General features: G+C 39.3%; 1 protein-coding gene across 1 annotated transcript; it reads right to left on the bottom strand.

Annotated features, from left to right (window-relative positions):
- Nucleotides 1-1,490: 1,490 nt before the first annotated feature.
- On the bottom strand, nucleotides 1,491-2,435 carry LOC309840284 (olfactory receptor 52K1; the record flags this gene model as incomplete). Its single annotated transcript, XM_082682364.1, has 1 exon — nucleotides 1,491-2,435. One exon carries the CDS (start codon nucleotides 2,433-2,435, stop codon nucleotides 1,491-1,493), a length of 945 nt encoding a protein of 314 aa, XP_082538490.1.
- Between the last annotated feature and the right edge of the window lie 9,886 nt (nucleotides 2,436-12,321).

Raw genomic sequence — 12,321 nt, 5'->3', positions numbered from 1 at the left:
GCCCCATTGCACAAGCAAATTTCAAGTTTCTGGTTGTACCACATCTACTAATGCCCCATTGACCAAAGTGGTGCAAACAGCCAATCCCATAGTCAGTGAGGTTTTATACCCTGAGAGAGTAAGTATTTTTTTTTAATCTAGTCTATCACGCACGATGCCCCATCTCTGCTGAAGAAAACCAAGCAAGAGTTTGGGTAGGGTCTGGGAACAGTCAAGGGCTCTTGGTCTAGGTTGAAGGAAAAATTCTGTCCTGGGACATGCCCATTCTTTTAACACAAGCAAAAAGCAAGACAGACTAGACCAAGCTACAGGAACACATTTTGAAGTTTGTAATTATTGTGGAATATTTTAAGACCACTCAAACTCCAGTGGCTGAAGAAAGTCACATATCAATATTTAACATTCCAAGAGTGAGAAAATTCCCCTTCCATAGTAGATAGATGGGAGAGTAAATATCTGTGAACAATAATACAGCCTATCACAACTATATATTTTAACTTCTTTAGCTTCAGAAGTCTCAACTTCAAAAGGAAAGGGTATTAATCTTTGTTTCCATTATACATAGCCCAAAGATGGTATTCGTCTCTTCATTCAATAAATATTACTAAGTGGTTTGAGAAAAAATACATATGCACATGAAAAGTTATGTGATATAAATTTACATAAAGGAATGTCAGAAGCCTCTTTTGCTAAATGTTTGACAAAGGAATTGGCTCTTAGTTCCTTGGACTTCTTTTCTGACTCCTACTGATTTAATAGAAGAAATAAGTCTGCTTAGAAGTGTAGCTGTTCAGGGGCTCCTGGGTGGCAGAGTCGGTTAAGCATCCAGCTCTTGGTTTCAGCTCAGGTCATGGTCTTGGGATTATGGGATAGAGCCCAGCATTGGGCTCTGTGCTGAGTATGCTTGGGACTCCCTCTTCCTCTGCACCTCACCTCTCCTTTCTCTCTCTCTCTCTCTCTCTATCTCTCTGTTTCTTTCTCTCTCTCAAGTAAATCTTTTTTTTTTTTTTTTAAGTGGATCTATCCAAATGTAGACCCAATAACATTGGGTGGTAGTAAGCTAATAGAGTGGCAGAGGCATGAATGCCATTTAGAAAAGATATGGAAGCAGTTTTAGTACTTGAAGTATTGTTGGCCTTTGGGTCACAAAATGTGTGGTTCAATTTTTCATTCATAGTCTAGATGAAGAGTTCACCAAAACCTCAAATTCTTGTGCCATCCTCAGCCAATATTCCTATTGTCTTTCACCTAGATGACAATAGCACATTGGAAGCTTCTTTGTTTTCTTTAGTCATGTGATAAGCTTATGAGAATAGGAAGGTCAAATCTCTACTATCAGTTAGGGTAAAGTTTGATCTAACTGCATCTGTGAGGAATGAAACCTCATTTCCATTGTCATACTAAAGAACTGCCAAACATGGAGATTACAGTTTTCCTACTTAAGACATTTCCCTACCACCTCAATCCAACATCCATATACTCAATAGCATCTACGCATTCTTTCTCCGGAATAGACTGAACACATGGTCACGAATCTGCTTGGTCTTGACGCCATAGATGATGGGGTTAATCATGGGTGGAAAAAGAAGATAGAAAATAGCAAGAAGTATATGGACGTGAGGGGCAGCCTGGCGAGCCACACGGTGCATGACTGAAGAGATGACCACAGGTGTGTAGGTGGACAAGATTGCACCTATGTGAGAGACACAAGTCCCAAAGGCCTTGTAGCGGGCCTCCTGAGAGGCAAGCTGTAGGACTGCCCGAAGGATGAAGATATAAGACAAGATAACAAACAGCAGGTCCAACACCACTATAAACATGGCCACAGCAATGCCATAGATATTGTTGAAGCGAGTATCCCCACAGGCCAGCCTTACCACGGCCATGTGCTCACAGTAGCAGTGGGCAATCATGGGGCCTCGGCAGTAGTGGAAGCGTTTGAGCAGAAAAGGGAGTGGAGTCATTAGTGTCACAGCCCGAGCCACAGCAGCCATGCCAATCTTGGTGATAAGGGGCCCAGTCAGCACCGTAGTGTAGTGCAGGGGCTTACAGATAGCCACGTAGCGGTCAAAGGCCATGGCCAACAGCACTGCTGACTCCATGATAGAGAAGGAATGAAGAAAGAACATCTGGACCAGACAGCCATAGAAGCTGATCTCCCGATCTCTGAACCAAAAAACAGCTAACATTTTGGGAAGTGTCGTAGAAGAGAGGACCAGGTCAATGGTTGCCAACATGGCCAGAAAGAGGTACATGGGCTCATGGAGGGCTGCATCAACCCAAATGATGAAGAGGAGGGTACAGTTGCCTAGCAGGGCCAGAGTATAGGCGAAGCAGAATGGAATGGAGATCCAGACATGCAGGTGCTCCAAACCTGGAATTCCTACCAGCAAGAAGAAAGCTGGATGGGTTGTGGTAATATTGGAGGTTGTCATGGTTGTAGAAGGTTTTTTTGTCCGTTTTTACAGGGTCCCTTCACCTTCTATATATACCTTCTTAGGAGAATTAGCTCTTGTTCCCATTGCTATACCTTAAGCAAAATTAGTTAGTAGTCCTCATAGACTTGGATAGGCATAATCCATATTTTCTACCCTTAAGAAACTTTGAATCTCATTGAGTAGGTAGAACATTAAACATCATTAGAATTGATATCACAAGACACTTACATAAAGGAATGGAGAAAAGGTAGTGTTTTCTGTGCTCATGGTAACACCAGGAATACCCTGATTAAAAAAAAATAAATAAATGTTCATCATCACTAGCCATCAGGGAGATTCAAATTAAAATCACATTGAGATACTATCTTCCACCAGTTAGAATGGCCAAAATTAGCAAGACAGGAAACAACATGTGTTGGAGAGATGTGGAGAAAGGGGAACCCTCTTACACTGTTGGTGGGAATGCAAGTTGGTGCAGCCACTTTGGAAAACAGTGTGGAGATTTCTCAAGAAATTAAAAATAGAGCTTCCCTATGACCCTGCAATTGAACTACTGGGTATTTACCCCAAAGATACAAATGGAGTGAAAAGAAGGGCCATCTGTACCCCAATGTTCATAGCAGCAATGGCCACGGTCGCCAAACTGTGGAAAGAACCAAGATGCCCTTCAACGAACAAATGGATAAGGAAGATGTGGTCCATATACACTATGGAGGATTATGCCTCCATCAGAAAGGATGAATACCCAACTTTTGTAGCAACATGGATGGGACTGGAAGAGATTATGCTGAGTGAAATAAGTCAAGCAGAGAGTCAATTATCATATGGTTTCACTTATTTGTGGAGCATAACAAATATCATGGAGGACAAGGGGAGATGGAGAGGAGAAGGGAATTGAGGGAAATTGGAAGGGGAGGTGAACCATGAGAGATTATGGATTCTGAAAAACAATCTAAGGGTTTTAAAGAGGCTGGGGGGTGGGAGGTTGGGGGAACCAGGTGGTGGGTATTGGGGAGGGCATGAATTGCATGGAGTACTGGGTGTGGTGCAAAAAACAATGAATACTATTACGCTGAAAAGAAATTTTTAAAAAAATGAAAATGTTTAAATCAATCCATTTCTTTAGAATATGTGTTGGTACCATTCTACATGACAAGTTCACAATCACAAAAAGCAATTTTCTGCCATGAAATCTTAGGCCTTGCATATCTATATAAGTCAAATAAAGCTTACAATTTCTAATTCCCCTATTAATCACAGTATCTGTTTAACACCACTCTATTGGATACGATTGCCAGTAGCCACATGTCGTTGTTTAGATTTGTTCAAAATTTTGTTTAGAGTTTTCCAGTATCTCAGTCACAATACTTTTTAAGTGCTCAACAGCCACCATCACTAGTGGCTACCATAATGGACTGTTCAGATACAGAATAGTTCCATCATTGTGAGAACTGCTCTAGAACATGTCTTTCTGGTCCTTTCCACACCCACAAATCTCTAAGCATAGCCCAGCCTCCAGCTTATTGAGACAATAAGGAGCTGTGCCTTTTGGTTCTCTATGTAAATTTGTGTTAAAATCCCTATTCATGTGAGTTTCCCTCCACTCATCTCCCAGCTTCTTCATTTTCATCACAGAAGACCTCTTATCTTTAGGAAGACTGATATCTGGCTTCCATAACAAATGCCCTTTATTCTTAACAATTTTTATCTTTCCCTCTAGTTCACTTTTCTTTTTTCAAATCATTAAACATTGGAATTGCCCTGTTTTTATGCAATCTCTTTTCTCTTATAAGATCCAAGTAATTTTTGTAAGCATTGAGATAATACTTAAAATATTTCCACTATAACAGAACAAAGCAAGTTCTGAAAAATTTGGTCTCTTTTCAATCGTAAATCAATTTCAAAAACTTGATATGTCTAAGATATCATAGTTAATAATTCGACAACTGAGTTTGAGTTCTAGCTTTCTCCAATTCCAATGTCCTAAATAACTAGACTGTTTTGCTCTTATCTGAATGCCTAATAAGTAACACACACTCAGCATACTCAAATTGAAAACTAATTTCTTTCCATGCAGTACAGAAAATTTTTAAAACCTTAAGTTCTGGGATCAAGTGCCTGCATGACCTTGCATAAATCTCGTATTTTCAAGCCCCTGTTTCCCCCTCTATAAATGAGGAATAGCAATCCCCTGCTTTTATGTGAGAATTGTAGGGGAGGATAGTAAGTGGGACTATATATAAAATCCTTTTGTTCAGTTAGTGTTTGCTGAACCTTATTTGTCATTTAAGTATATATTTCTCTTCCTCCATAGAACCATACTTTAAAAAAATTAATATTCTCCCTTCTTTGATCTTATATCCTCCTATGCAAATCTCTGCCTCTCTTCACAGAAAACATATAGAAAATGCTTTTATTCTGTCTCAACATTCTCTCAAATATCATTTGGCACTCAAACACTCAAATATGTATTCCATTCTCATTACTTTCCTGAAACTGCTCTCATCTGGACCACCAAAGACCTCCAGAATGATGGTGCCATTGTAACTAACCTGCTTTCAAGCAACTTGACTTCTCAGCAACTTTTATCTGAATTGACAGCAGTCTCTCTTTTAAAACCCTCTTTACTGTTGGGTACATTGATGCTACCATTTCCATCTCCCTTAGTTTGTCATTTTAGTCTCCAGTTTCTAATTACCGCTGAGTATTGAATTTCTTGATGGCTCAATATGAAATTTCATTCAATTATTTTTTGTGGGTTTTGCCTTTATTATTTATTTCTTTTAATTTCTTATTTTTTATTAACATATTCCATTCAATTTTATATTCAGAAAACATTTAGTAAATATATTCAACAAGTTTTGGGGAGGGTAAATATTTTTACTAAATTGGTTAAGGATAAATCTAAGACTAAGACAGGCTGATGCCTTCATAAAACACATTTACTAAAGGTTTGTAAAGAATAATAACCTAATACGTAAGTTACATAGGAGAGTGAGAAGAAGTCCTGAGGCTGGAGAGAGAGAGAATATAGCAGTTTTAAATAAAGAGATCAGGATAGGCCTCATTGGGAAGGGAACTTGAGCAACGATTGAATGAGGTAAGAAAATAGCTTAGTATCTAGTCTCTTTTTAAAAGGCAGAACCTAGGTTCCATACAGGTAATTTTGTGGGGAAAATGATGGGGAGCAAGAAGGAGATGAAAGAATGAAACAGGAAAGTACAGAATCCTAACCAAGCATGCATTACTGAGCTGGGTCATGTTGATCTATGTGTCCAATCCCACAGGAAGAATCACGTAGAAGGCACCTCCGAATTGTCCACTGGAGACATGGAAGAGGGGCATATTTATCCACTGGTTTCCACCCCACCCAGGGCAAGTGTTCACCCAAAGAGTGTTAATTTCTTCATGCTTCCAGATTCACATATGCACCAGGGTAGCTGAGCAGTCTCCTGCAGGTGCCCCATGTAATGGAGCAGAGAAGCCCAGAGGCAGGATGCAGCTGAAGTCAGGCTATATCTGCGCTAAGGCTATACCTGTGGTTGTCACAGCATTGACCAAAACAAAAAGGTGAATGAGAAGAAGTGAGGCATAAAAGATGAAAAATATAAAGAAAGAGACCCCAGTGACAAACTCTAAGCAAAAGGAACAGTCATAACAAATGTTCTAAAACAGAAATATGCCTAATGTTCAAAGCTGAGCTACCAGGCCAGTGTTGCTAGATGATGTGAATGAGTGAGAGAGCTATAGAGGCCATAAAGATGGGGTTGACCACACAGGGCCTTGTAGCCCTTTGTAGAACTTGGCAAATGCTCATTTCTCTCAAAGATATCTTTAGAGCAAAGAAATGACATCCTTGACAAATTTTAAGATTCTTCTAACCTCTATGATAAGAATTGCATGAAAGTGTAAGGGTGTAAGGAGAAAAGACTCTGTGGCTATTCCAGAGATTAGGGAAGGGAGGATGTTAGTTAAGAACCAGGATGGCCCTGTTTGTGTTGAGAAGCAATCCAATTTTGGATATATTTGAGAAAAGAACCATGGAATCTAACAGATTAAATGTAGGTCATGCGAGAAAAGGGAGTCAAAGATGTCAGGGAGAGGGGCGCCTGGGTGGCTCAGTTGGTTGGACGACTGCCTTTGGCTCAGGTCATGATCTTGGAGTCCCGGGATCAAGTCCCACATCGGGCTCCCAGCTCCATGGGGAGTCTGCTTCTCCCTCTGACCTTCTCCTCGCTCATGTTCTCTCTCACTGTCTCTCTCTCAAATAAATAAATAAAATCTTTAAAAAAAAAAAAAAAGATGTCAGGGAGAGATTTGGCTTCAACACCAATAAAAGGAATTTTCTCAACTGAGGTGGGGGAATGTTGTGGAGGAGGGGATCAAGATGTTACCTGTGTATATGTTGTTTGAGAGGTCAATCAGAAATCTAAGTGAACATGTTGACTCATTTGTATACTTGAGACTGGAGTTTGAGACATTTTTGTCTGCTGATAAAAACTGGGTATCACTGGGAGCAGGTAAGATCTATAAGCCTGAAATCACTGAGACAGTAAGGGTTCATGAAGAACAGAGAACCAAGGGCTCAATCCCAAAAGTAAGAACTAGGGTGGAAAGGATTTAGGGTAAGGAGTTGAGGAAGAGTCAGCAAAAGAGACTGAAAATGGCATCTTGTCCACATTTCCAGAACATCCGTTTCTTGAAAGGCTATTGAATGTAATGAATGCATCAAGGAGGAGGGAACTATTACCATGTTTAATGCGACTAGTGAGTCAGATCATTCCAAAACAGAACTGGCCTTCTATTGAGAAATGCAATGGTTAGATACTTTGGTAAGAAATTTTTCTAGAATAGAGGGAGACAATGCCTGTTTTGATTGAGTTAGATGGAGGAGGAGGAGTGTGGGAAGGAATTAATTCGGTTAATATGGCTCCCTCTTTTGAGGAGGTTTGCTGCAAAGACCAACAGTAAAAGAGACAGTAAAAGGGATACTGGCTGCACAGGAAAGTACAGTAAAGGGAAGGCTATTTGTGCATGTGCGTGTTTGTATGCATGTATGTGGGTTGTGTGTGTGAGTACTCAATTGTTTTTAAGAAGGAAAGGGGAAAATGGCATGTTTTTAAATGGAACAGAATTATCCAGTGGCAAGGGGCCTTAAAATAGAGGACAGAAATGAAACTATTGCTTTGTAACAGTCTTTTAATATAATCCTTTTTCTAGGTGTTCTACTACTTACCCTGAATTTGGTTATCAGATCCTAAAACCTTGAATATAAATTTCCCTATCTTCCTCTTTAAGCAGCAGGCTAATCTATCCAACAATTTGATATTCCACTGTAGCAGTCACAGATATCTCAATTCACTCTCAAGGCATTCCACATCTCAGGACATTGTATCCTCTCCAACCAGTTGCTCAACGTAAAATCAAGTCATCCTTGATTTAGTCTGTCAGCAGGTCCAATTGGGTCAACCTCCACAGTTAGTTGGAAAGTTGCTTACTCCAATTAATGTCCACACTATTCAAGCACTATTATCTCTCACGACTGGAAAAAAAGATGCCTAACAGGTATACAGATTTCTGGTTTTGTCCTTCAGTTTCTATCCTTCTCCAAATACCATCCATATTGCAGAATGAAGGGACTATGCCTTATTCACTTCTATAACCTCAGCCTCTCACATACATGGTTAAGTGTTAACTATTTCATCAAATGAAGCATGAACAACCAGACTACTGGAAAATAGGTCTTCTCACCCTGCTCAGACCTTCCTATACTATCCAAGCCCAGAATATTTGGTTATATTCTAATTTAACGTTGAATCAGGATAGAAATTCTAAGAAAGCTACACCAGCCTTGGTTACATGTATCAGAATAAAATCCAAATCCCATTAGAGAGGGTTTTTCCATGTGTTTTTAATATTTGCACTTCTTTGCCAGGTTGAGCTCTTGGCTTTGTAGGAAACAAACTTAAGACAGCAGGAACTTTTTTTCATTTTTCACTAGCATATATTCACAGTTGCCAAGAACAGTGCCTGCTACATAACACACTCTATAACTGATTAGTGTTCCAACATACCTGTTGCATCTTAACCCTCAGTAAATATGCAAAACCTAACATAATTGACTTTACCTCTCAGTCTCTATATTCTTCTGGCTTACTATCTACCTTCTGAACATAACTGATGACCCTATGACTTGACCACACTTCCTCACACAATGAAAGTTACCTTTTCTTTGCAATTTCTTCCCCCAAACACAGGGTGTCCAACAGTGCATGAACCCTATTTCTGTTGAAGCTCATAAAAAATATACCTCTCTCAGAATCAGAATCTCAGTATAGGAGAATGAATGGAGCCCGTCATCCTCCCCTACTATCCAGAACCTAGGAACCTGTTTTGTAGTGAATATTTTATCCTGTCTGTACTGTTTCAAGAGCCAAAAATGTCAACACTAGACCACAGAACTTGTCTATTTTTTTCTCCCAAAAGTACTTAGATAAGTCTCTGTACACAGAAAGTACTCAGTTATGCTTGCAATAAATATATCTTAAAAAGATATCCAAATGATGAATTTGAAAGACTAAGACCCAGAGACAGGAAGATAGTCACTGACCTAAGGTCCTTTAAGGATGTGGCTTGTGGGAGAAGAACCTATAAGAAACAAATCCCATTGCACCACTCAAAAGGTGCCAGAATGATTAGGCCATCAGCAACTCTGGAAGAACCTGGAACTCCAAAAAATGGAGGGAAAAAATAAAATTTTACAAACTATCTGTCTGCCTGCTCTAGGTATAGTAAAAGATTTTGAAGATTACGGATATTTTTATCTATGGAGTTTCAAGGGTATGGACTCAATTTTATCAATGTGAGATGCTCACACATTTTGTTTGCAAGATTTAAAAATTTATTTCCAAGTATAAATACTGAAGTATAAAATGATCGAACTCATAGGGGATATAGCAAAATGTGAGTTTTTATTAGAGAGGAGCATGAAGTAATTACCACTAAAAAGTCTTTGCTGATGATGATTAAGCAAGAGTGAAAGTTTACACTGTTGTGACAATTTGTGCACACTAAAACCAGTCTCTATTGTATCAATCTCTACTGTACGGTCTCTATCATAATACTCAAGTGGGTCTGTTTCAAAAAGAGTAGAGGAGAATCACATTTGTTTTCTCTTATTTCTTTGATTTAGAATCTTGAATTTCCAAGACCAATCTTATTGCAAAGATTATTTGGGCTCTATATATTTGAAATGGCATTGCAAAATGATTTCCTGTAGAGCTTACAGTGTGGCAGAGGTTGTTCTAAAGACTACTTTAAAGAATAATGCCAAAATAAATGGCTCTAATTTTTTCCCTTAATACACATTCCCCCCTCCCAAATTTAAAAGGCACGAATTTCCTAGAAAGAGACAATTAGACAGTGGTGGAACTAGCATGTTTCAATAGACATGTCATTATCCAAAAATACATATTTTTTACCTCTCCCTGTATCTTTTTAGTTCAGTCCTCATTTTCTCTCACTTGACTAATGCAGAAGCCTCCTAATTGGAACAGGGATACTGGCAAATTTGGGAAAAGAAATGATCAGTGAGAAGTGACAGGATCCATTTAGAAATAATCAGCCAAACTTTTTGGAGGTGAACTAGTGTCTGGCATAGAAAAGTGGGAGTTTCTGGAGTTTGTAGACAAAATATTTGGGTTGGACTGTTAGGACTTCTACCTCCTCAACTGAAGAGCCAAAATACTTGTAGAACATAAGGAATAACATGGAGAACATTAGGAGAAGGAAAGGAAAAGTGAACTGGGGGACATCGGAGGGGGAGACAAACCATTTGACTGTGAACTCTGAGAAACAGAGGGTTTTGGAGGGCAAGTGTCAGGGGGTAGGGAGAACCTGGTGGTGGGTATTGAGGGCACGTATTGCATGGAGCACTGGGTGTGGTACATCAACAATGAATCTTGGAATACTGAAAAAATAAAATTTTTAAAAAGAGCCAAAATAGGGGCACCCCGGTGTCTCAGTGGATTGAAGCCTCTGCCTTCAACTCAGGTCGTGTTCCCAGGGTCCTGGGATGGAGCTCCACATGGGCTCTCTGCTTCGCGGGGAGCCTGCTTTTTCCTCTCTCTCTGCCTGCTTGTGATCTCTGTCTGTCAAATGAATGAATAAAATCTTAAAAAAAAAAAAAAAAAAGAACCAAAATAGAGGCAATAAAGGAATTGGGAAGAGTGAGCAGGGAGCGGATACTGAGGCTAGCTGTAGGAGGAAATTGAGAGTGCCCTTATCCTTTCTCACTCTCCACACCTGTTACCTCTTTCTTGTTTCCCTTAGTCCATCCAGCTTTGTTCGCAGTGATTTGTCTGATGTAGAATTCTTGGCCAGTCCATTAGCTTCATGCAACTTCAGTGGAAGGAGTTTGAGAAGGAGGGAGCTGGGAAGGGAGCCACTGGCTTTGTCTTTGCAAGTCTCAGATCTCCTCTGAAAAGGTTGTAGAAGCACAAACTGGGTTTTCAGGGGCTCCTGGAAGGCTCTGCCTCTTCTCTACGGATTAACACAAGGGAACTCCCCTGACTCTGGGCTCCCACCCCTGGAGTTTCCCCGAAGCCCATGCCCCTCCCATACCTCCCAGGGGTCATGCTTAACTCTTCAGACACCAAGCACTTCAGGTAGATCCTTGTGCCTTAGTTTTTAATTTGCTTCTGCTTACCTCTACCTGCTCCTTGCAGTGTCTTCTAATAAAGAGAGCCTTATTAAAACATAAACTTCACCCAATTCCTGTTCGACAGTGACCTGCAAAGGGAGGATCTCCACCTTAACCAAGCAAAGTTATCTGATCTTATTTTGCATACATTTTACATATTGACTGAAGCTAAGCAGATTCTAGCTAACTTTGGAATGTAATTAGTAACTTTGGAATGACACTTCCCTGATCTCAGATCTGTTTCCTTCCTCTAAAATGGAAATAAATCCAGTTGTTCCTAAATCACTGGAAGAATAGATCACTAACTATATAATCAAGAAGCCATTATGATGTTGATGATGATATGATTACTTATTAATAATTCAGATATTTATAAATAAGAGTGAGAGTCTACCTACAGCTGACTTTCATGCTATTTTTCAAAGAAGGAAACTAGTTAATATCAGGGTCTGCCATGAACTTTGCTCACTGCAGTTTTCCATAACTTTAATTTTAAAGATGCTTTTTAAATTGTCTTTATTTTGTCTTATTGTGATAAGAGGATAGCTCTCATATTAAGTGTTCTTAACAAAATTTTAGTGTATAATACATTATTGACTATAGATACAGTTTTTGTACAGAGTCATGGTTTTTTTGATTGTTTACAAATTTGAGAAGGAGTAAACCAACAAATTTTGTTTATTTACAAATTTACAAAATTGAGAAGGAGTTAGTTATTTAAATATTTGGTAGAATTCACCAATGTAACCCTGTGTTTCTGGGTTTTTCTTTAATGGGAGGATTTGATTACTGATTTAATTTTCACACAAGTTATGCTTAGGGTTTCTATTTCTGCATGATTTAGTTTTGGTAAGTTGTGTTTTAAAAGCAATCTCAAAGCTCTATGCCCCAGCTATACATATTCCCTTTTGACAGAAGTATACTGGATCCTACTTCATCTTTCCTAACTTTGGCCTTGGTGTAATGTGGACTCAGCACTCTCCCATGATAGAAGATCACCTAGGATATTGAGACAAAGTGAGATTGCCACATGACACCTTCATTTTTTTTAAGATTTATTTATTTATTTTAGGGAGCATGCCCAAGCAGGGAGTGGATTCAGAGGGAGACAGATAGGATAGGAGAAAAATCTCAAGCAGACTTCTCTCTCTTTGGACATAGACATAAGTACAGCATGCCCAT

The sequence above is a fragment of the Mustela nivalis genome (assembly GCF_964662115.1).
Source record: "Mustela nivalis genome assembly, chromosome: 9".
NCBI lineage: Eukaryota > Metazoa > Chordata > Mammalia > Carnivora > Mustelidae > Mustela > Mustela nivalis.
The sequence above is the reverse complement of the archived record's forward strand: the minus strand, read 5'-3'. Positions and strand labels throughout refer to the sequence as shown.